Source organism: Panicum hallii, chromosome 3 (assembly GCF_002211085.1).
Source record: "Panicum hallii strain FIL2 chromosome 3, PHallii_v3.1, whole genome shotgun sequence".
In the NCBI taxonomy this organism is placed as follows: Eukaryota; Viridiplantae; Streptophyta; class Magnoliopsida; order Poales; family Poaceae; genus Panicum; species Panicum hallii.
The window spans coordinates 56,234,759-56,259,689 of NC_038044.1; the positions used below are offsets into that span (position 1 = coordinate 56,234,759).

The following is a 24,931-nucleotide window of genomic DNA, read 5'->3' on the forward strand; positions in this document are numbered from 1 at the left end:
TAATGAACCCATATTGATTAACATGTATTAGCTCCATAATCTTGGATTGCAACCTGTTAGCAAGAAGCTTTGTAATTATTTGATAGAATAGTTCAAGAAGGAGATTGGCCTCTAATCTGAAACTGAAGTGGGGCTTGCATTCTTTGGGATGACAGTAATATGGGAGCCATTGATGCTTTGTAATGCTACAGAACAGTCGTCCGAAGCCTGGGAAACAATCAGACAGACACGTGCATCGCATGCTCCACAAATTTCCCACCGCAATTTCTGTCCACTCTCCTGATCCCCACGTCTCATCTCTCTCCAAGCTTTCCCTCTCTTTCACACCTTATCTCTTTTCATGCATGTGATACGGATCCCCGCCATGGCCACCGGCCGTTGAGCTGTATGCTGCACCTGCTTTCACGCCGGCCATGTCTACTGCTGTTGTCTCATCATCGAGGCCGCGCTTGTGCTTGATAAGACTCGTACTAGGATTTCTCTGTAATTCTATTAGGACTCTACCTTGGAGGTGTAATCCTACAAGGACTTTTACCTAACCGACTAATAACCCATCACCTCCGGGATTTATAAAGGAGGGCAGAGGTACCTGGATTGGCAGCCAATAGTCAACTCAATATCCAAACGTAGGGCGCAATATACAATACCTCAAACAAGACGTAGAGTATTACACTACTCTGACGGCCCGAATCTGTCTAAATCTGTATCTTGTATCCTCGCTTTTACCTTCAAGATCCAGATCCGGCGATCTCTCACCAAATAATCTCCTACCTTAGAGTATCTCTAGATAGGCTGGCGGTAAAAACACCGATAATTGGTGCCACCATGGGGCAGATCGTCGAGATCACTGGGAGAGCCTGAAGTACCTCTTCATCAAGATTATCCACTCCACGCGGCAGATCAATTTGTCAAGTTCGAGATCGGATCTTTGAGCGAACGACTACATGATCTCGACTACTTAGCTCGACTCCAGCTCGCGCCGCACTGCTGACATGCCGACGACTACTTCAACTACTTATCTCGACTAGAAACTAGTTGAGAACTGGCCTCACACTATCGACAACTAGTCGGGGACAAATTCTGACTAGTTAGCTTCATCAACAACTGCCACGCTTTGTCGACAATCGTCCACGAATTAAGCTAAGTTACTTATACCTTTTCCGACTTGTTCTTCACAAGATCGGCTACTATTTTGGGTACGCCTCTCGACAGAAATTATGCTCGAGGGCTACACCATGATCGACTACTTCTAGGGTTTGCTGACTAACAGCCCACACGCTTGGCACATCGAGTTCTTAGGGCACTGCCCACGCGCTTGGTACACCGAGTTGTGTCGGGCTCACAGCGGCTACACCCTACGGACATGCATGCTGCAACACGCGCTCTGGCCAACTACTTTATGCCAACGAGCATTCTCTTTGTCGCAATGCCGACTTCCTTTTTCTACATTCATTGTCTTCTCTTAACGGTCGCTAATCTACTCGGGTAACACATGCCTTAATCCGTGAACCTCGGCTCTTCTGTCACGTCTAACGCCTCTACGCGTACACAGGATAAAGATCTCATACACGCTATGAGCAACAGTTAAAACAGGACTAGATGCTTAAACGTAACAAGCGGACTACTCGGGAGATTTACATTGTATAAACAAGAGCTTGACACAATAAGTTTATTTTTACACCGAATAAATTTCGGTATCTTCGCATTATGCTACATAATGTATACACTATTTTTTTCAGATTGAGCTTCAGCAACAACTCTCCAGTTCGCTTGGCACATCTCCAAGCTCCCAGGCTCGGGGGCTGGGCACCAATAACTACTCGATGTGGCTTTTACAGCTCACCTAACTCGTAAGCTCGGGGGGTTAGATGATGCAAAACTACTCGAATACTGACTCATGTGAAGACTGAAGGCGAAAAATGTAACCCTAGATTACTGCGTGGTTAAAAAACCATCGGTGGCCTAAGGGTCCTTTGGGATAACCCCGACTCTTCCAGTTTCTAGGTGGGATCTTATGGCTTAATCTCTAAGATCTGTTTTAAGCGATTTTTTAACCATCAATTCAGATTCTACAATTCTACAACGCATGTCACGTTCTTTTGGATCATTTTTCCAAATTTGGGATTTGGATTCAATGATCGGAGGCTGCAGGAACGTGTCATCAGCAACAAAGGAAACAAGATTCAAGACTAATTGCACCCTGAGCCTGATTTTTTGATTCAACCTAAGGCTAGGGGCTACTCCATATGGAGTGCGATTTTCATCGCACCCCATATATGATGATTATTGTTCTGAAAGATTTAAAATCGGGCAAGAGCACCTCGCAGCCTCGAAGCAGCCAAAAAAATACTTGGGAAGACACATTCTAGGCGAAGTTTAGAAGAACTCGAAGATGACTCCAGAAGTACTCCGAAGCCTGTACTACTCGGATATGAAGAGCTCGGGGGCTTGTTAGTAGGATTTCTCTATAATCCTAGTAGGACTCTACCCTGTAATTATACTAGAACTCCTACCTTATAACCGACTAGTAACCCACCGCCCCCTGGAATTTATAAAGGAGGGTAGGGGTACTTAGATTGGCAGAGCAGCCAACAATCAACTCAACATCCAAGTACAGGATAGAATATACGGTACCTAAACAGGATATAGGGTATTACGCTACTCTGGCGGCTCGAATCTGCCTAAATCTGTGTCTTGTGTCCTTACTTTTACCTTTAAGTTCCAGATCCGGCGATTGCTTGCTAAATAATCTCCTACCTTAGGGTATTCCAAGGTAGGCTGGTGGTAAAAACATCGACATGCTCCTCGCTGACTCCTCCAACCCAATGACCTCACCGATCTCCTAGAGAAAGTTCCATAGATTTGGAGGTTAGAAGGCTTGGTTCTGCCCCACATAATGAAAACATTGATTGAAAGGAGCAGGAACTTAGATTTGGATGTGATGGAATGCTCGGATGAGGTAGCTGAAGTAGCAACTCTGGGTGGTAGTAGCTTTAGGTGTGTAGTGAACTTGCATGATAAGGCCTGTTCTTGTAGAAAATGGCAGGTTTGTGGCATACCTTTCGTCCATGCTATTGCATTCATCACATCACTCAATGTCCCTCTAGAGAGCTTTGTGGACTTCTTTTACTCTATGCAGTAATTTAGAGACGCATACATCCAACTTATCCCAGCAGTCCCTAACAAGTCTCACTAGCCTAAAGCTTGCCATGGGTTCTTTATGCATCCTCCCTTTCTTAAGAGCATAGCTGGTAGGAGGAAGACTGAGAGGTTTAAAGGCTGTACCGAGACTTGGGTAGTGCAACAAGCAAGAAAGGGAAGCACAAATGCCCTATTTTTAAGGACTCTGGGCATCACGGACACAAATGCAAGAAAGGTGACCCAACTAACGTTGAAGTAATGATGTCTCTAAGGTACTAAAATGATAGTTGTTTATATATTTTTCATTATTTAATTGGTGCAATGATCCTGTTTGTACATTAATTTATTTGAGGTTTTGCAGAGGACCACCAAAGAAGAAGAGGAAAACAACCAAAGTAGACACTGAGTCAAGCATTGTTCCTTTTGATGGTGATGCACCAGCAACCTTTATGAGTTTTCCACCAAGTTTTGCACTCAATTTGACTGTCTTCCTTATGTTTCCATTAAAGTTTGATCTGATTTCTAAGAGACTTTCTTATTTATTCAAAGCACTGCATGAAGCACTGAAGTGTCAAATAAAGAAAAAAGGAAAAGGTGACACATCAGGTTCTGGGAAGTCTTTCAGGTGAAAGATCAAATTTGGTTCTGTACTTGTAAATTGTATCTTGACTCTGTACATGACATGAATTTTATCTTATTTCTTACCTAAATTTATGCATACATGTTTAGGTGTAGGTCAGCAAGTGTCTCAAATCAGCCAGAGGCCCTTTCCATCGAGTATCCTATGGCTGCATCGATGCCAATTTCAGAGGAGCACACAATAGGTCCAGCTGCAGCAACTACCAAAAAAAGGAAGAAAAATGCTGCAACAACTAAGAGAGAGAAGAAGAAAGATGGGGCGGCGGAAAAGCCTAAAGAAACAACAACTAAACCAAAGGAATTGCAGGCACTTGATAGCCCTGCAATATCCACCCGAAGCAAGAAAGTGTTGCTTACTACTCCTTCAATGTCTACCAGAAGCAAGCGAAGGCTTACTTTGTAAACTAGTGTGTGGAGCTTTTGTCTGCACCGTTGCCTTCTTTTGAATGATCTGAACCAATGTATGGTAAACTAGTAGAGTACTCAAACTAGTATGTGCAGCTTCTGTCCTAATGACCTGGATGCCAGACTTGGTGTATTTGAATCTTCTCTATGCATCTTGAGATTAGGTCTTATGTCTCTTATATATATGTGATGGTTTTTGTGTGCTTATTTATATGCTTTTGCACCGTACATATCACATGTACATATGTCTACGTAATGGCGTGAAAGAAAACATGGCAATATCCGCAGCATTGCAGTGGCACGGAAGGAAACATGCAAACATTAGCAACATCCTATCCTAGGGGTAAATTTATCTTTTCACATACCAGATAGCTCTGTTAGGACCAAGGTTTTAAATAGCCGGCTATAGTTGCCGCTAAAGCTGGCTATAGCTGATAGGAAAGGCAGCCGCTATGGCATTTAGCCCGCTAAAACTGACTATAGCACGCTAAATGCCGGCTATAGCCCGCTAAACGCCGTAATGGCAGCCCTACCGGCTAAACGTCTTAGCCGGCGATCTATAATTAGTGCCCTTAGTTGACGGTAATGGTACGAAAGTAATCAAAGTTAAAGTTGATGGCAGATAGAGAACTTCAAAATTTTCGATGGCAAATAAGGAAGCACAACTTTTTCGATGGCAAATAAGGAATTTACTCGATCTCTTGTCCCTAGCTCGTTGACTGCACATCAATTAAGGGCTCCTGTTCGTCGGAGACTAGCCACTAGCCTCGGCGGGGGACCAGAGTTGGTGAGCACCGGGCAAACCCCATATCCCGGTGATTTTGGACTAGCTGATTGATGACGTTGTGTTTGCTATTTCTCCGTATTACAATATAGGTTTTTTGATGTTGCAATTTGTGACTTTTAGATGTTGCAATTGCTAATTCTGAGTGTTTCATCAGATGAATTTTGATGCTGAGGCTACTCCTTTTTGATGTTACAGTCTGTGTTTGGATGTTGCAATGGACGATTCTAAGTGTTGCAGCAACAGAATTTTGATGTTGAGGCTAGTGAGTATTGTGCCAAGTGAGCTTAGATGTTGGAATTATCATTTTTTTTAATGTTGCGGCTAGTGAGTTTGGGTACTGGTATTAGCCTCCTCTGTACATTGCAGCAAGTGATTTTGCACGTTGCAATTACTTTGACTCCATGTTGTGGACAGTCAGTTTGGATGTTGCTGCGGTAGTTTTTTTTCTTGCAACAATACGTAAGGGTATGGTAGACGTATGGATGATTCAGTGGTAGGAACTCAATTCTCGATTATGTTTTAGTTGATTTTTGCTCCTAAGCATGTCATGGGGAGGAGTTTAGGGCCTTCAGCGGAAGACTGCCCTCGAGCTCATGTGCTAGATGACGACAACGATAAAAAGAAAGTAGACGAAATGCTCATATTGCATGCAACTAACATCAACTAATGTTGCTGCGGGAATTTTTCCGACGTTGATCCAGCGGACTGCAGGCAGACGTAGCATCGTCCGACGCTAGCGCTCGGATCGGACGTCCGGACGCTAGTAGCTCCGTTGATTCTTTTATGGCTCTCTTCCGCTTGCATCTATGTCTTGGTCTGCATCTCTAAGATTCATCCTAAGTCAAATCTTTTCGGTTGTAACCAATAATCTTTATCTTTATCTTTATCAATAACGCAGACCATTTCTATTGGTCTGTTAATAGACACCGACGGCCGGCGGCCCCTCCTCGCGCGACGCCACCTAGCACAGTGCTGCTCCTACGACGCTGTCGGATTGATAGCCGCTATGTGAGTCCATCCCGAACGTCAGCTTACTTGATAAATCCCACTCAATGTTGGTTTCTTCAGGTGGCTACGTTGTATGTGTCCATAAGAATATTGGTGTTCCAACACTCCCACTTACCTGCTGAATTAGGATCTGCAAATAAGCATCCTACAAACTATTTTTTTTTTTTGCAAACATAACGGCAAGTGATACAAGTTGCGTTTACACATATTGGTGTCTTCAACCAACAATTTAATGTTTGAAATTAGCGCTTTTCTGAAACACTGCAGCTGTTTTTCGTGTGCTATAGGAAATCTTCTTTGTAGACCTTTTGGCAGAGCTCTGATCGGAACCAGATAAACCCTTTGAATGTATACATGTTTTCATTTAATCATGCCCAGCTATTAGGATTTTTATTGCACTTATTTTTTTCTGATGGATATGACCAACTATGTCTGTAGTGCCGAATGACCTGGCAAGGAAAGGGTAACTATTCAGAGTATATACTAGCAAAAAGGTGAAATGGGTGGAAACTCAGTATGCTGCATGGAAGGAGGAGCAGGAGGAGTTTAATCTGTTGAGTTTTAGACTTTTAGTTGTTCTAAGTAAAAGGCAGTTGCACACATGCAGATGAGGTCGCATCCATGATATTTTAGCCTGGACCGATCATAGCCTTTTGTTGCAATAGCAAAAATAACTAATAATAATATATTTATATGGTGTTGGACCGCAGCAGTGCATGGGCACTTTTGCTAGTATCTCTAAAAGTAATTTATTTTAAATAAGAGGTTGCATGAAGTTGGTTTCATGGTGAAACTACTAATATTACTTTATGTTATCAATCTTCATGATTTTTTTTCTATTCATAATCAAAGTTGAAAATATTTATTTTAGATCAAATCTTAACTTTATATTCTGGGACAGAAGGAGGATCTATTTTTAACCGAAGTTAGCAGGGGCTCTTTCGCGATCCTTACATGCTCTGGTTTGATTTTTTTGGGATCCGACAGCTACATGTTGGGTTGTTGTGTAAAGACATGTCAATAGCAGCTCACATATGGGCTGAATTCTCATGTGGGCAGAGAAATGCCATGGAGATTTATCGTAGCTGATGGTTGCTGCGCCCACAGCCCACAGATCGCCTACTGCGAGCTGGAGAGCCTGGAGGCCTATCATGTATAAGTCACTTTCTTTTAGGAGAATCATATATAAGTCATTCATGACTCAGAAGGCTGGTGGTTACTAACAGTTGTACGCCTAAAAACATTTGAGTGTGTTCTTCAAGAGCCACCAAAGGCACCACCGCCATCAAATACGAAGGATGCTATGCTTCCGAGAAATCATCTTGAAGATTCAAAATTTCTTCTCTTTAACACCTCCATGGACAAACAGTTTACATGTATGACATACATACACACTGACACACACGCACCCAAGCTTTCAATCTCTGTATGCAAAACCCCCCAAAAGAAAAAAGACAAGAAGAAGACGAAATTTACACAAGAGAAATCAATTTACAAGAGATGGCAGTGAAGTCGCGACGAGTTAAGAAGCTTCAGCAACTGTCTCGATGTGACAACTATTGGTGCTTCGTTCATGAAAAGATTCAGCAACAATGGCGGTGGTCGCATCAGCATTCCCGCTGGGTTCAGTGGCAGCCGTGCCAGCGACGGCGACGGCCACCACTTCCTCCTCCTCCTCTGCTTCCTCAACCACCGCAACGGCCGGCTCGTCGTGATCATCCCTCTGACGGCGGCGGCCGCCACCATTGCCGGACTCGGTGTAGAGTTTAAGGAGGTTGGCCAGGTCCGGCGAGGAGGAGTACACCGACCCCGGCATGAAGTCCACGAGCGACTGGTAGTTGTTGCCGTCGTCGCCCCCGTTGGCCCCCCGGCGGAAGCATCCTTCCCCGCCGGCGAAGTCGTCCACGGCGGCGGACTCGAGCTGGGCCCGGACCCTGCACGCGTCGAGCTGCCGCTGCAGGCCGTGCTTCTCCGTCTCGCTCTCGTGGACGAGCTGCATGGCGAGGCGCGCCGCCTCCCGGTCCAGCTCGCCCTGCTCCTCCAGCTGCCGCTGGTACTCCTCCGCCTCCGCCCGCGCGCGCCGCTCGGCGACGAGCTCCGCGCGCAGCGCCTTCAGCTCCCGCCTCTGGTCGCGGAGCGCGGAGACGACCTGCCCGACGGTGAGGCGCTCGTCGCCGTCCACGGCCACCAGCTCCGGCGCCGTGGCCGGGTCCACGGAGGAGTCGCCGCCGCCGCCGCCCCCCGGCTGCGCGACGATCGGGGCCAGCTCGAAGAGGGATACGAGCGGGCTGCTGCCGCCGTCCTCGATGCTGCTGGTTCTCGCGATGCGGCTGCGGCCGGCCGCGCGGGGCTGGCCGACGTCTTCGACGTCGTGGTCCTGCTCGCAGATCTCGCTGCCGATGGAAACGACGCGGTGAGTCTCCAGGCCTGCAGTGGTGAACATCAAGGGTGCTTGATTGAGTGACATTCAGAGTCATTTGGTACATCTGAGTTTGTTTAGTACATCAATGGTGAACATCATAAGAGCTTGTTTAAGTCATTTGGTTTTCAGTTTCATACTAAACAACTTTAGTTTTTTCATAGACACTTTTATGATGTACATTTGAGGGTTAGACATTCAGACCCCTGCTAAACCATGGACCTCGCACGGTCTCCAGAACTGAACCTTTTTGACGTGATCCTAACGAACCAAACGTTGGTCGATGGCAATGAATCTGTGACCGTGACCATTTGACAATTGCCACCCAATGGCAATGAATCTCAACTTTTGCAGTGATTGAAGCGGGCATTGACGAAAGTTCACTTGAAACTAGAATTCTTATTAACTACTCATTGAACTATAAGCTAATTATCTTTTTTTCTACTAGTTAATTTAGATTTTTTGGGTAACTTGTCAACGCACACCTCCTTACAAAGCATCCTTAATTTCCAGATTTTCCATCATCGCACTCCATTTAATTTTCGTTTCAGTAAGGTTGTAGTTGCACCAACCAAAACAAGTGAGGATGCACCATCAATTCCAGGAGAAAGCTCTCACCTCAACCCAATCATAAGGACATCATTGCATCATCGAGTTGTAGTGGATAATGCTAATTTCTTTCAAGAAAGTTCAGAGATCAACCGGTAGCAAAGCAACAAGCAGAGGAGATGATGGGATCGAGGGACGGTTTACCTGAGACTTTGTCCGCCGGATCACCGGCCTCCGTCAGTCCGCCTTTCCCCGCGTCCCCGTCGCGGCGATCGGGGTCTATGCGGGGCTCGGCGGCGACGGCGGCGAGGTGGGCGTCGCAGAGGAGGAGGCGCAGGGCGCCGCGCTCCCCGCCGGCCGGAGCAGAGGCGGAGCAGGGCAGGCGGTGGACGCGCGCGCAGAGGATGCAGGGCGGGCCGAGGCGGAGGCGCGCCGCGGCGGCGGCGATGAGGCAGAAGGCGGCGCCGTTGGCGAGCAGCAGCGTCGCCAGCGCCCACTCGAGCGCCGCGCGCGCCGCCACGGCCAAGAACTCGAGGATCATGGTAGCTACCTGCTCTGCTCCAGCTCCAAGAAAGCTAGCGCAGAGGAAGGAACCATTCGAGAGCTCTGGAGAAGAAGATGGAAGAAACCTCTGGCTGGGCGACGATGATGACCGGTTGGTGGATTGGCCGAAGCCGAAAAGGGAAGGGAAGGATTGGACTGAGCCGGAGGAGGAAGATGGAGGAGGATTTGGGGTAGGTGGAGGAGGAGAGCAGGTGTCAACTTTGTGAAATGGGGCGCCACTAAGGCACAGGGAAACAAGAAGGTGATTGGGCTTTTGAAAAAGGGGAGACTGCGAGTTGGAGGGAGGAGACGTCAGGGGCCAGGGGGTCTACACCAACTAACTCCCATCAAAACTTATTTTGTGTCATCAAAATTTATTTATTTTTCCCCAACATAGTAGCTTCGATGACAAACTACATGCGTAGTTAATAAAGGACAAATACGCATTCAAATTCAATTGGGAGAGGATTCAAACACGAGTAACCAAATAAATTGCATCTGTACTCTACGCTTTTATTTAAAAGGCTTATTTGATTTCGCTGGGACAAGCCTTTGTAATATATAAACTTTACGTATTCGAAAAATAATCTCCAATAACTACAGTTTCAGATCACATGAACAAAAAGTTAATAGAATCATTGTTGACCAAAGTCATGTTCTAATAAAACGAAATATCCAGCAGAAACATTTAATAATAAGTTTACCGAGGATGTCACGTTGTAGAATAGGTTGCAGTGGCAGGGTTCGATGCCGGCTATGGGTTTGTCAGAAGTTGCCAAGGCCTGGGTTTTGTCGGAAGTTGGCAGGTGGCAAAAACGCATCTGACAGGCTCAGAGGGGGCGCAGCATGCAATGGCAGTTCACCTTTTCTCCTTTTGGAAAATATGCAACTGAATTTTTGCATTCAGTAAAGAAAAATCTAATCTATATTCTCTATATTTTGCAGAAGAAATTTTATCTACAACTACAACGTATGGTGTTCATGACTGCAACGTCAGCGGTCTTCAGTCACCTAGGAATCGTGCCGTTGCAGACTTTGTAGCCCTTGCAGGGATGAATCCTGATGGCGATGGTCTGATGGATAAGCTCGTCACTAAGCTTGATCAGATGTTTTGCAGTCACCAAGTGAGTGCCGACAGCGACTGGTTCTTGTACGTATGTTGTCGATTTAACACGACTCGTGTTTGTACCACGACACAGCACGTAAGTTGACCATGGATCTATCTATCTTTATTATATTGGCCCTGAACAAAGAGACGTATCCAACTCTTCCAAAAGAATAAACCTTCATCATAAAGGAATAATATGTCATGTCTGAATTCGTAATGACACAAATTTTATTTTATTTTCTAAAATAAATTACAATCTGTTCCCAAAGCTTACTAGTTTAGTTACTGTTGACCTTGTTATGTTCAGGTTATAAACTCAATTTATCCCATACACATGCATGTAAATCTCAAGTTACTTTCAGATATAATTGTTTAGGCAACTGATTCATGCCTCCAACCAAACATGCCGTACATGTTGGGGTAATTTTTAATGATAAGAACGGTTTTTAGCAATTTCAGGTTGCCAGATAGGGAACTATGTAACTATTGGTTATATATCTATAATAAAAAAGAAAGTCAGTAAAAATGGCAAAATAAAAATAAAAAATATTAATCATTAGAAATAGCTTGTTTTCGCATGACGCCTAGGCATATGAATTCATGTACCAAGTAAGTACGAACTCACAGGGTCCTTTAAAATGATGGTTTATAATTATTTTTTATAGAGAAAAGTCTTTACTTCTGAACTTATCAACAAATCTAAAAAAATTCTAAATTAAAATAAAAAATCTTGCATATCTAAACTATCAAAACCAGACAAACTACCCCTTTACTGTTTCAAAGCGGTTTTCTGTGGTGGTTTTGCTCATGTGGCGGTCAGGGGGGCCTAAGGGTAGCCCGGTGGAGGAGGGGACAAGGGGTCCTTGTCTGCTCCTCTGGCACCACTGGCACCACTGCTGCCGGTGCCCACGAGGGCGTAAGAGCGTTCGCCGCCCCTTATCTCGATGAGGGTATTAGAGGTTTCTCCCCTTCCTTCTATTCATCTCTCTTCGCTTCCATCACATTGCAGCTGGTAGGCACAACCTCATCGCCGGCTGGCCTACCGGCGGCAAGCTCCACCCCTTACCTGTGGCCACACCTATGGCTATGGCCATGGCTAGTGTCGCCAGGTCGTGGACTCCGCTTTTCAGCTAAAGCAGTAGGAAGTGGGTAAGACTTGGGCCCCGTTTAGATTGCAAAACTTTATAACATTTGGAACTGTAGCGTTTTCGTTTGTATTTGACAAATTTTATCTAATCATGGACTAACTAGGCTTAAAAGATTCGTCTCGTGATGTACAATTAAACTGTGCAATTAGTTATTTTTTACATACATTTACTGCTCCATACATGGGTCCCAAAATTGATGTGATGGAGAGAGAGTGTAAAAATTATAACATTTTGAGTGCATCTAAACAAGGCTTTGGTGGGTTGAGAAATCAAGACCTAAAAGGATTCTAGGAAGATGAGGTGGATTCTAACATATTGGATCCATTGCCACAATAGTAAAACTACCTTAAAAACCACTTTGATATGGTTAATCTGGTATTTTAAAGTTGGAATGTGTAGTTATCCGGTTTTTTAGTTTAGGGGTTATCAAGTTTAGGGGTTCCTCTTTTTTGCAATAGTGGTTTATTACATTAATGATTCCATGTAGGCTAATATGCAGAAGGAACGCATTTAGCTGACGTGTACACCCAAATGCTGGTGATCCTCGACTAGGCAAATTAGCTTTCCACCACCAGCATTGCAACTTCACCAGGTCCGCTAGAGGAGGCCGATCCAGCACTTCCGTCGGGCACTTGGCGCGCAAAAATAGTGCGGTTGGGTCACGCTCGCGACACGTCCGTGCTGCTGCTGGCCTGGATCGATCCGGGAGCGAGCGCGATGGCCGGCAGGGAGAGGGACCGGGAGCTGCTCCTCCCGGTGGTGGCCGGCGAGCACGCCGCCGGCGACGAGGACGACTCCGAGCCTACCACGCCCGCCGTCATGGCCGGCCCACCGCCGCCCGCGGCGGCGGCGCGCGCGCTCCACCTGCACCACCACCCCACTGGCATCGAGGTGATTTAGATTTTGATGATCCGCTTGTCTTGGTCGTAGACTGCTCCTGAACATTGGTTGTTCGTGCCGGAGATACTGAATTCTGGATCATAGGGTTGTAGTAAAACATCAGATTCCAGTACCATCGATCGATCTGGAACACAGGAACTTTGCAGGAACCAGCATTATTGATACTCGCAAATATCGTTCAAAATTCACATGTCCTAAACCGACTCATGATTCTGGATTTCTGGTCATGCAAAGTTGCATTTTATTTACGGATTTAAGCTCGGAATTTTGCGTGGTTTCCCTGTTGAAGACACATAAAAAACTCGCGTTTACAGATAGATGATGGGTCCAATATTGTGTATTTCTGATTGTGCAGGCATTGTCGAGAGTGATTCGGAGCTGGGCGTGGAAGAAGTTCATGTCTGGATGGTCGGTGCGCGCCTTGTACCAATTCTACAGTAACCATTCGCAGATCAGTGAACCAGTGCTTCGCACTCTGTTGTTGCAGCGTCATCCTGCTCCCGATCGCCATCACATTCTACACGACGTGGTGGTTCATCCGCTTCGTCGACGGCTTCTTCTCACCGATCTACATCCACCTCGGGATACATCTATTCGGTAACACCTTGTTCCCATCTGAGAAAATGAGCTGTGATAAGGAATGAATTGTGGTAACTTCAGTCATTTTTTTTTTACCTGCAATTGATGATGAATTGAAAGTCGGTTTCATAACCTTCTGGCAGGTCTCGGGTTTGTCACCTCGATCACCTTCATCTTCCTCATCGGCGTGTTCATGTCGTCGTGGCTGGGCGCCTCGCTCCTCGGCCTCGGTGAGTTCTGCATCAAGAGAATGCCCCTCGTGCGCCACATCTACTCGGCCTCCAAGCAGATCAGCGCCGCGATATCGCCAGGTAGAAAACTCATTCCGAGCAAAAATTTCGCATGCCAAGTTGATCTCGTTCTAAGTGAATTCACACTGTCCAATTAGAAGTAAGTGAAGTCTTGTACCCATGGTTTCAGACCAGAGCTCGCGGGCCTTCAAGGAGGTGGTGATCATCCGGCACCCCAGGATCGGCGAGTACGCGCTGGGCTTCATCACGTCGACGGTGGCGCTGCGCGGCGCCGGGGGCGTCCGCGGCGACCAGGACCTCGCCTGCGTCTACGTGCCCACCAACAACCTCTACCTCGGCGACATCTTCCTCATGAGCCGCGCCGACGTCATCATTCCGGACCTCTCCGTCCGGGAGGCCATCGGTAGCCGACGGCCGTGTGTCCTCTCGTCGCGCCTACGGTTTCTTGATGCGAACTCATCTGAATGGGGGAACTACATTTGTTGCAGAGATCATTCTTTCCGGCGGCATGTCGGTGCCGAAGATCATCTCGGCGGTGGAGGGCGTCGTCGGCCTCGGCGACCATGGCTGCGCGGCTAAGGACTCCTAGGACGCTCTTTCTTCCCTCCTGGCAGTTGGCAGTGACTTGCAAGCAGCTGCGGTATCAAAGGATTCAGATCTTCAGAGCTTTGTGTTGCTCTCCAAGTCCTAAATGTTGGGTGGCAGATTTAGAGAACATGTTTCAGTTTTGATCAGGCATAGGGAACCTTCAATCTAAGCTAGCAAGCTTTTTGCTGTGTAAATTTCTATCTACATACTTTTATATTGACAAATACTGTATCAACAGTGAAGCGACATAAGTACGTTTACATTGGAACTCAGGATAACAGATGAATGAGAGAAGAAAATAGGAATCCACGTATGGTGTATAGTTGATTCGCTGCAATTTGATTGTTTGGCAACCAAAATAACTTATGGGTTAACCCATCCCAGGTGTATTGGAAAGGCTTATTCAGCGATCAGCTTCGATCTTTTATTGTCCATGTTGTCTTCGGTTGACATGTCCACGTTACAAGATGACCCGCCCATAAAATCCCAACCATCACCTTCATTCACTTTCATCAACAACTTACGGGATTGCAAATTTGCAATCAGCAGTCAATTGACCGAATCGAACAGAAGTGATATGTTGATCACGAGGGCCTGCAAGCAGCTATAGGACATCAGGCTTGCTGGATACCGCTAGGCCAAGTCACGTTCTTCACAGGCTCAAGAATTGCTTCAACTTCATGCAGAAGTTCTTCGTCAATGCCTGACGTTGACAACTCCATTGCAGCAGCCACATTCTCCTCCACCTTGTATCAGGGAAACACAAGACATTATATGGGAATCACTTCTTGCCATCCTAAACTTATCAAAGAAAAATTCTCCATGGTGACGCAGCATTCTTTAAACAGGACTGCAAGACTCTCACTGTTGATCCCGTTTCGGAAAGGAATAAAAAAGGGAGGAGTGTTATCCTTGCATTAACTTTTCAAATTCACTTCGCATCCTCAAGGTTGCAAGGTTGCTAAACCCAGTGGTAATAAATATTCCTTTCTGCAAATATAGATATCTACCTCAAAAAGGATGCTATTATCAGCTTATCAGCACAATATAAACACATGTAGGATGACAAAACAGAACACATGTTGGCAATTTCCATGACAACTCACAAGTCAAAACTGACAAAACTTGCCCCAACAGGACGCGGTCATAATGGGAGTGCTCCAATACTTACTTCACTACTAGTAATCAATCAAACACAAAAGAAACCACAACATGGTTCATCATATGGTAATACACTAAGGGAGTAAATACAGAAAATACTTTTGTTTTACCCTCAATGAAAAAGAAACAATAAATTTCTTAACTTTCTAGAAGATATGAGAACAGACTTGGCAATCAAGTACCTGTACTAGCAAACTAAATAGGGACTTATATACAGATGTTATATAAAAGAAAAATGCAGGTCCCAACTAACAGGGCTATCGGATTTTTCATCAAAGACACATGGCTATCCTCCATATTAACTTAGTAAGGATTAACTGCTCTGCTGTACACTGATTACACTACGAGGATAATAAATATATTTCTTATTAATATTAAAAAGGAAAGATTATTTTTTGTTAGGCTACATGTAATAAGATCAAGCAAAATAAACTTTTTTAATAGGAGCTAGTCAACTGGTGATTCACTTGTATAAGACTAAGACTAAGGGTGTGTTCGTTTCCTGGGGTTTAAAGTTTAGATGGGTCACATCAAAGAGAATCTTGTCATTTAGAAGTATTAAATAAAGTCTAATTACAAAACTAATTGCAGAACCTCAGGGCTAATTCGCGAGACGAATCTAATGAGGTATATTAGTCCATGATTAGCAGATAATTACTGTAGCATCACTGTGGCAAATTATGGATTAATTAGGCTCATTAAATTTGTCTCGCGAATTAGCACCCAGCTGTGCAAAAAGTTTTATAAACAGATTTTATTTAATACTTCTAAATAGCAAGATTCTCTTTGATGTGATGGGTCTAAAGTTTAGAGAGTAGGAAACGAACAGGCCCTAAGGGGGTGTTTGGTTCCCCTGGGCTTATTTCAAGCCCCGTCGCATCGGATGTTCAGATACTAATTAGGAGTATTAAATATAGACTAATGATAAAATAAATTCCATAACCCCTAGACTTATTCGCGAGACGAATCTATTAAACCTAATTAGTCCGCGATTAGCCCATGTGATGCTACAGTAAACATGTGCTAATCATGGATTAATGAGGCTTAATAGATTCGTCTCGTGAATAAGCCCTAGGCTTATGCAGTTAGTTTTATTATTAGCTTATGTTTAGTCTTTCTAATTGGCATTGAAACATTCGATGTGACAGGGCTTAAAATAAGCCCTAGGGAACCAAACACCCCCTAAGACTAAGACTAAACCTAAGGAAGCATGAAAATATATTATGCAACATACATCCTTAGAATAATAGGCCTTCTCGTTTCCAAAACCAACTCATGAGTTTGATAAGATGCTAATCATAATTTTTTAGTCACGCTTTGTGAATATGCTGCACAGAGGGCAAAAGAGCAAAAAGGAAGTACGTACCTGTTTCGAAGAATTCATCCCAACAAGAACTGTTGAAATTTCATTGTTCATCAGGCTGTATTGCATAGCTAGCTTTGTGATGCTTTTCCCCTTTTTGCTACAATGCTCTGCAGCTGCCCTGCATGCCGACTGATAACAAGCTATATTATACTTGTCAATTGAATTTCTAGCACAGCTTGGAACACTAAATAGAAGCAATGAACATAAATAAGGAAAAAACTTTCAGCAAGATATGGATAGAGAGATGACCAAACAGAATTCTCAACATGCAACCAGACAGTTTATCCTTGAGAGTTCAGTGAATTGGCGAGTTGATTAAATGATCAACATCTTGAAAATTATGAGTTGATAAAATGATCAACATCTTGAAAATTATGTGGGGACATAATCACAGGAGGTGCCAAGATGGCCCAGCACTAACACAGGTGGTGCGCCAAGCAAGGAGCCTGACCTCACCCTGCCATACCAGGATCAGGTTTGATCGTCTTATCTCTCTATTGTTGTTTTCAAAAAGTTAGTTGTCTAAAGATAGATCAATTAACTGGATTGCCAGAGTTCACCATGGAGCTTGCCGCAATGCCGCAGCCTGCAGGCAAACACAGGAAAACACACCAAAAAAACGAAGATGAACTCAAGTGCTTGGTGCTGCTGAAAACAGGCAGCGTTTTGCATTGTATTCAACAACTATTTAAAGGAAAAAGTACAGCTACACTCTGAAGATAATCTGCCCATTTGCGCGGCAATTGCGCATGACAGATCATGCCATTCCACGACCATGCAGAGCCGCGCATGAACCAGACATTTCCAGCATGGACCAGTTTGTTTGGCCATGCAAATCGTTGTGAGCCTGATGCATGCATATGTTCTTGCAGGGCGCATCAGGGTTGTTTGGTACATGTACAGCTCTGCATGGTTGTTAGATAGTATGATTGGTTGTGCGCAAGTGTCGCACGAATCAGGCAGATTAGCTGCCGAGTTTTGCTCTAGTTTTCCCTTTAAATAGTTGCTAAATACAATGGAAAATGCTGCACGTTTTCAGAAGCACTAAATACTCGAGTTCATCTTTGATTTTTGTGCATGCAATCCAGAGTTTGCCAGCGGCAAGCTCCATGGTGAACTACAACACGTATCGATCAACAGCCAGCCTGACTGTGAGATCGAAATCAAGCAATAAGAAACTAATCTCATCTCTCAGTCCCATCCTGTTTGTTCTTTTACTATCTCATGCCATGTGCAATCCATTCCATTGTCATGCTCCCTGAACCAAGCGCAAGGAAGCCTGACAAAGAATAGCCTGCTATCTCCCACATCTACCTGTTTCTGTTTCTACCCTGGGGATATGACAATGTTGTAAGGTGATAAGGTGGCCCTATGTTTCTACCTGAACTAGCACGGAGATAGGTCGGCAGAAGTTACATGAGGCTTGTCTGCAGCTAGCAGGCAAGAAAGATAGTGAAATTGAACAAAATGTGATATCACTGCTTGCTCAGATTTACTAAAAGATGATAGAGAAGCTATGCAGCTTAACAACACTAATATAAGACAACAATAGCTGTGAAGGACTACCGAGGATATTTAAATCAGCCATTCAATAACTTATACCACATCATATTGGAATTGCTGATTAAAGAAATGGATTAGGCATATTAAATAACAGAAAAGGAGCAGTGTAAATCAAAGGGCATCCCATGTTTTCCCAAACAAACAGAAAGTTATCTTCTGCTTTCAAGGGTTGGAATTTCCATGTATTTCTCCTAATTTTGAAAATCCTATTTTCATTAAACCAAAAGTGATAAGCTTCAATAAGAAGAGAATTCGAAGTTTGCAAGAAGTTTAATAAACTCAAAATGATTTGAAATGGCTCCTAAATTTTCCTTGCATTTTTGTAAATGTATTTGTAAAAGAAATTCCACGCCCTATATAAAAGATCCCATAAAAAATCATCTCTCTCCTTAGGACACAACCCACCTAACATGACCTCCTCCATCCTCTTTCCCATGACCAGCAAAGGACCTAGACACCTGAACACACGCATGGAAATTTCTTGCAACTCAAGGGCAAAGCAAGAACACAGGAGAATATGTGCTGCAAAACAGAGCAGTTTTTTTCAGTTGTATTGATGTGCCATTTAAGGAAACAACCTAGCTAAACCCTGGCAGTTAGGCTGCCACCCTACACACGCTACATGGACCTCCAAGAATTGCACAATCCACACATGACAAGAGGAGAACGGAGAATGGGCTCCCACATGAACTATGCACACGTCAAGCTACACGCTGAAGCAGGCGACCGGGAAAACTTGTTTAATGTGTGGCATTAACCAAGTTCCCCTGGTTACACAGGTGAGTGTAGCTGAACACATGCCCAGTTCAAGCAGGAGCGCACTAACTGTTGTACCCACATCATGTGCAGCATGACCCAAGTGTGCAGGATGACGCAGATTGTGGAGGGTCATAGAGGGAACCACAAAGTTTAGTTTGTTTTCTCAAATAGAAGATCCATATAGCAGGAAAAGCTGCCTAGCTTTGCTGCACAAATTCGTTAGTGTTCTTGCTCTACTCTTGATTCCAGACATTCATTCCATCGTGTTTGTCTATTCAGGTGCTGGTTGAGTGGGAATAGCTTACAAGGTGAGCAAAGCATATCTATCAGCATCAACGGGAAAGATAGTCCATCTGAAGGTGTAGCAGAACAATGAACATCAAATGTTCAAGCATCTATATTATTGTCAGACCTTGCTCTGAAATTTCACTTACGTTGGTTCATGCTCAGGATAAGTGGAAGAATTTATAAACCTTGGAAGAATATGGTATTCCTTAATCCTTACTAAATTTTCAATGCAAACTGTGTCAATATTGAATATTTCGTCTCTTACATTTTGAAAATAAATCCATGTGAAAGTAACAATTTTGTTGCATAATGAACAAGAACAGGGAGCTAGCAGTTCTTATCCAATTGGACACAAGAAACACCAAATCACAAATTGCGCAATCATTATTGAGGAGGGGGCAAGTGTGTGCCTCGCTTTGGATGAAGGTATTCATCAGCTAACTCTCCTTTTTATCCAAACAATTTTAGTGCCAGATGCAAAAGTATTGTTACACTTATTTTGGAAATGTGCTACATAAAGTAAGGGGGGAAAATTAATCAATGGTCATTGACTGGAAATAGAAGAGAGAATTGCACCTTCTTGTAAGTGCTTAACAAAATTGTCAACCTCCCCAAGCATAAAACAGCATAAGATACAGAAAATTGCCAAAATTCAATAATAAAATACTTGCTGCAAGTGCAACGTGCAAGATCTCTTTACCTTGGTTCATTGACCATTGCCCAACCCAATATTTTAGCACACCTTCCACAGATCGATTATTTCATCTTCTGTCTTGTAAAATATCTGATTCCTTTTCTACAACTCCCACCTATGTGTAAGATCCTTTTTGTGAAATAGATGGGTGAATTCTACTTGGACCAAATAAATCTACAATTCACATCCACTTTTTTTATTGGAAAGAATATTATGCTCAAGTCAAATCACTACACAAATTCCATTAAAGGTAGTCAAGTAGACAATCCCAACACTGTACAGATTTTATTTAAAAGGTTTAGGAGGCTAATTTTGTAAAGAGTTCATTGTATCCCTAAACCCTGAAACTCATAATCTACACATTAAATCCTAAAGTAGAAAACCTAACTCTAAATCCTAAAGAAAAACGGAACCCTAAAACCTAAAACCCCAAATCCTAAAGGCTGTCAATGACTTTTCAGTAACTGAAACTACACCTTGTCACCTGCTATATGTACGATTGCACTCATACTAGATTACTTATCTATCTCATATCTTCCCCTTGTTCTTGTCCAGGTAATTAAAAAAAACTCATATATGGTTCCAGTATGTTCCACTTGCAAATAGTGCCAACATGATGTGCTATTTGGAACCAGGCCTCTTGTGAGTAAAATGGGTTATTCACATTTCAATGTATAAGTTACAGGCAGTTAACCTCCTCAAAAATTGCATACTACAAAGCACTAGTTTGTTCTAGGATTAACAGGCACTAGACAAATGTTAATCATGTTAAGGGGATACCTTAAGTTCCTCCGGTGCAGGGTGCCAGTCTGGCGGCCCATTATCTGTGAGAAGACCCATCGCAAGGGGCGAAGCTGTGATAACCCCAACGCCCTTGCTCTTCAGGTAGGGAAGCAGGTCGACCAGGGAGGTGTCATTGATCCCGTAGTGGCAGTAGGACAGGATGACATCCACCGAGCCTGGCGGCACCCGGTCGAGCACGTAAGGGTAGATGCTGAGGGGCAGCCCGGTGATCCCGATGAACCGCGCCTTCCCGCTCTCCTTGATCTTCCGGAGCGCGGGAATCGTCTCGTTCACAATCTACAATACCAATGAGTGTCAGCAGAGCGACTGGATCCGCGGAGGGGGCGCGGCAATTCGTCGAGCATGTGGCGGGCGACCTGGTCGAGGCTGGTGAACTCGATGTCGTGGGCGTGGAGGATGTCGACGTAGTCGAGCCCCAGGCGGGCGAGGCTCTCGTCGACGCTGCGGGCGACGCGGGCGGCGGAGAAGTCGAACCCCTCGTCCTTGTAGCGGCCGCACTTGGTGGCGACGACGACCTGGTCCCGCGGGACGGCCGCGTGGCGGAGGCAGTCCCCGAGGACGGACTCCGAGACCGTGCCGCCGTAGTACCTGCGCGCCGGCGGAGGGGCGGCGGGTCAGCGCGGGAGCGAGGAGGGGGAGGGGAGGCGAGGGGAGTATTTGGTTTCGTGTATATTACGGGGAGGTGTCGAAGAAGTTGACGCCGAGGTCGAGCGCGCGGCGGACGGCGGCGCGGGCGGCGTCGCGGGGCACGTCCCCGAAGACGTGGCCGAGCGGGGAGGCGCCGAAGCCGACGGCGCTGACGCGGAGGCCCGTGCCGCCCAGCTCGCGGAGCTCCATGCCGGACTCTGGAGTGGGCGGTGCCCAGTCGTTGTCTACTGTCGTAATAAATGGCAAAATTGGCTGCAGCGCACCGTTCAAAGCCTGTGTTCGTTTATTGGGGTGTAAAGTTTAGAGAGGTCACGTCAAAAAGAATTTTATCATTTAGAAGTATTAAATAAAGTCTAATTATAAAACTAATTGCAGAACCCCAGTGCTAATTCACGAGACGAATCTAATGAGGTATATTAATCCATGATTAGCGGATGATTACTGTAGCATCACTGTGGCAAATTATGGATTAATTAGGCTCATTAAATTTGCCTCGTGAATTAGCATCCATCTGTGCAAAAAGTTTCGTAATTAGACTTTATTTAATACTTCTAAATGACAAGATTTTCTTTGATGTGATGGGTCTAAAATTTAGAGGTAGAAAACGAAGCAGCCAAAGTTGAGTTTTTTTTACTACGGACCACTTACAAACCACTAAAAAAACTATATAGTGGTTTGAAATAAAAGCCACCTTTGAACCGCGTCCTGCAGCCAATTTTACCATAATAAATTGGCGAAAGGGAATCCAATCTAAACGAGGACGGTAGGTGTAGTCCAGATAAAGGGTCTTTTCGGCGCACGGTGGCGTCACGGCAGATATGTTCTGCCATCACTGTTTACGAAGATGATGCCGCAGGTTGCAAACCAATTTAAACTGCATCGTTAGCTTTTGGCATGTTCAGAAACTTAGGAGCATTTGGCGTCTGGAGCCTCAAAAGCCAATGATCAAAAGTGTTAGAAGCTCCAACAAACACAAACATACAATTCCTGAGCTGCGAGCAATGAGCGGCTAGCTAAATGTTCCCGAACTCAGTGATATTGTAAGCATGTATCACTTATTTTCTATTTTTTTTGTTATTATCAACTTTGGTAGAATGGCAGTCCCATTTGGGAAGCTAATTAATTTTGAAAATGATCGACAACTAAACCTACTACTCAAAGTGTGTATCGTGCATCGTGAACGGATGTGGGCTAGCGCACAATGACTCAAGATTTATACAGGTTCAGACAATCGTGCCTTACATCCAGTCGGGGGTCAGTCGGTTGTATTGCTCGAGCCCATGTGCTCGTAAGGGTTTGGTGAGTACAAGCTTGCGAGTGGATGATCCGGTAGGTCGAGATCTATCGAGATTATCTTTCCTAGACGGATGACTCTCCCTATTATAGTTCAAAAGGGGGTCTCCGTTACAGGAGAACTAAAGGTAGAAGGAGTGATGTAGAAAGAGAGAGTGTTCCTTGCTCCGTCGGCCGGGGGGCAAGCGTGCGATGATAAGTACAGTACGGTAGTCACGCTCCGTCCCTGGCGCTACGCCCCGTCACTCCGTTTTGATGGAGGCGTGTCGGCCGTGTCGTGATGACATTGCGTTCCGTCCCTTCACGAGGACGGGCAGGTGAAATAGTGTCCTCCTGCAGCGGCAGTAAGAGGGACTGTAACCCACCCTCGTGGAGGGAGTGGTTGGCCCTATACGGTGGTTGACTCTGGTGCGTCTGTCCTTATCCTCAGCACTTGCCCCCGGGAACGGTCAGTGTGCGAGGTCCAGCGGCCCCCGACCTCGTCAGTCGGGGAAAGTGACACGTGTGTGGCGGAGTTTGGTTGGTGTCTTAGGTGAGGACCATAGTATGGACCAGGCCTCGGTCATCCCTCTAGTCGGGGACGCGGGGCGAGGCTCCAGTTGACCAGTCCTGATCCGGACCGTGGGCCTGGACGGCCTGAAGAAAGTCACAGCCCAGGAGGGCGCCTGTTGGATCCACGCGTGGTCTTAGGCCATCCAGAGTTCCGGCAGGAAGTGGGCCCGCTGGGGACCCCGGGTCTCTGGACTCGTCAGAGGCCCCCGAGCGGCTTTACGATTTGTTTAATCGTGAAGGCATTATTCTCACCGTGCTGTGCTTTTGCTTAGAGTGAGAGGTTGCATCGTTCTGCCTCAGCCGCAGAGAGACACTGTGTAGGAGAGGCTCCCCCTTGTGACCGCGAGTCAATCGGGATTGCCTTGATGTGACAGGCAATAAGTTTGCCGTGGTGGTACCAACTGCCTGCTTTTAAGTGCGGAACATCTAGGCCTGCCCGATCTGTCACGTAAGCTTGGCGCAGAGGGGCTCCTCCCTGTTTCCCTTGTGAGGATTTCCATTCTTTTGAGGTGGAACCGCGCTCCACACGACGAAGCTGGTTTTCAGGACACGGGGTGCCCGAGAGGCTATAAATGGAGGCCCTCGGGATCCCTTTTTGAACCCATCCAAAGCTTGAGTTGTGGGCGAGCCTTGTCTTCTATAATAGAGTTGCTCTCAGCCCGTGTGCGTCCGCCCGACGGAGTTAGTGGCTCCTTCAGCATCTGGTGCTAGAAGAACGCTTGCGAGCGGTAGGGGATAGCGTGTGGGTGACGCCGTGCGCCCGGGCTTCTCCCAAGCTTGGTCCTCCGAGTGCTTGGCTCGGACAATCGTGGGGAGCGGGTGCGCAGGCATGGCACCGTCTCCGTTGGGCATACGGTGTGGCTTCCCCAGCGCCTTAGGCGACCACGAGGGAGGTGTCGGCTCCCGACGAAGGATGTGTTAGAGTTTCCACCGGCCGGGTAAGGGTACGGGGAGGAACTCCTCGTCCCTTCCTAGTGCGGGGCGTGCCTGCTGGAGCTGCCCGGGAGATAGAGCTCCTCGCTATCACCTGAGACGGCGAGGGAGTTCAATTGGTAGCGGCGGCAGATGGAGTGCTGCTGGCATCCCCTACCAAGGTGCCCTTGAGGAAGGGATGCAAGAAGAAGATTTATGAGCAAGATGCTCCTCCCAGTATTCCCGCACTTGTAGCAGCCCTCCTCGAGGCTTCCAACGTTACCACCCTTGTGGTGATAATAGGTTTTTATACTTTGTAGCGGCCATGGGTCGACTGTACTTTGTAATGTTTATCTGCCAGGAATAGAACGCGTTTATTCTGGAGCACTTTGTATTTGTTGCACCCGACCGTGAGTCCAGTCGAGTGCTAGAAGTTTTTCATCCTTTCCGAGTTGGAACACGGTACTCCGACTCGCCGCCGCCTTTGTTATAAAGGAGGGCAGTCGGGTTGGGGGCATCGTATGCGTGCGCGCGTAGAGGTGACCCTGTCCGCGGTCTCCGCGACTGGATGGGCTGAGCCGATGTCACTTGCCTCAATGGCTTGAGTGCTGGGCTCGGTGAGCTCCTAACGGGTGTGACCGAGGATAATTTCGGGCGTCCGAGTGGAATCCGGTTTTGTAGTTCGTGATGGGGTCGGCATAGCACGCAGGTGGCATTCCACTACTCCGTGACCCGCCTCCCGGCAGATGCTTGAGTTGTCCGACCAACTCAGGTGGCCTGATGGCCTCTCCTCGATGGAGATTCTGTGGGCATGACCTGAGGTCCG

General features: G+C 45.9%; 3 protein-coding genes across 4 annotated transcripts; 1 reads left to right on the forward strand and 2 right to left on the reverse strand.

The window, feature by feature from the left end:
* Positions 1–7,287: 7,287 nt before the first annotated feature.
* Positions 7,288–9,752, reverse strand: LOC112884566 (myosin-binding protein 2-like). The gene is made up of 2 exons (XM_025949976.1): positions 9,153–9,752; positions 7,288–8,407 (listed from the first exon to the last, which is right to left on the reverse strand). Exons 1-2 carry the CDS (start codon positions 9,487–9,489, stop codon positions 7,503–7,505), a joined length of 1,242 nt encoding a protein of 413 aa, XP_025805761.1. The 5' UTR covers positions 9,490–9,752; the 3' UTR covers positions 7,288–7,502.
* Positions 9,753–12,336: 2,584 nt separating this feature from the next.
* On the forward strand, positions 12,337–14,302 carry LOC112884568 (protein LIKE COV 1-like). 2 transcript variants are annotated; one of them, XM_025949979.1, is made up of 6 exons: positions 12,337–12,638; positions 13,003–13,055; positions 13,135–13,244; positions 13,370–13,537; positions 13,647–13,880; positions 13,966–14,302. In XM_025949979.1, exons 1-6 carry the CDS (start codon positions 12,465–12,467, stop codon positions 14,064–14,066), a joined length of 840 nt encoding a protein of 279 aa, XP_025805764.1. In that variant the 5' UTR covers positions 12,337–12,464; the 3' UTR covers positions 14,067–14,302. The 2 variants fall into 2 exon arrangements, with proteins under 2 accessions (XP_025805764.1, XP_025805763.1); XM_025949978.1 differs by having other exon boundaries at positions 13,647–14,302.
* A 104-nt stretch (positions 14,303–14,406) lies between these two features.
* Positions 14,407–21,582, reverse strand: LOC112884567 (L-galactose dehydrogenase). The gene is made up of 5 exons (XM_025949977.1): positions 21,377–21,582; positions 21,057–21,288; positions 20,677–20,976; positions 16,593–16,721; positions 14,407–14,811 (listed from the first exon to the last, which is right to left on the reverse strand). The coding sequence occupies exons 1-5, from the start codon at positions 21,535–21,537 to the stop codon at positions 14,680–14,682; spliced, it is 954 nt and encodes a 317-aa protein (XP_025805762.1). The 5' UTR covers positions 21,538–21,582; the 3' UTR covers positions 14,407–14,679.
* Positions 21,583–24,931: the final 3,349 nt, after the last annotated feature.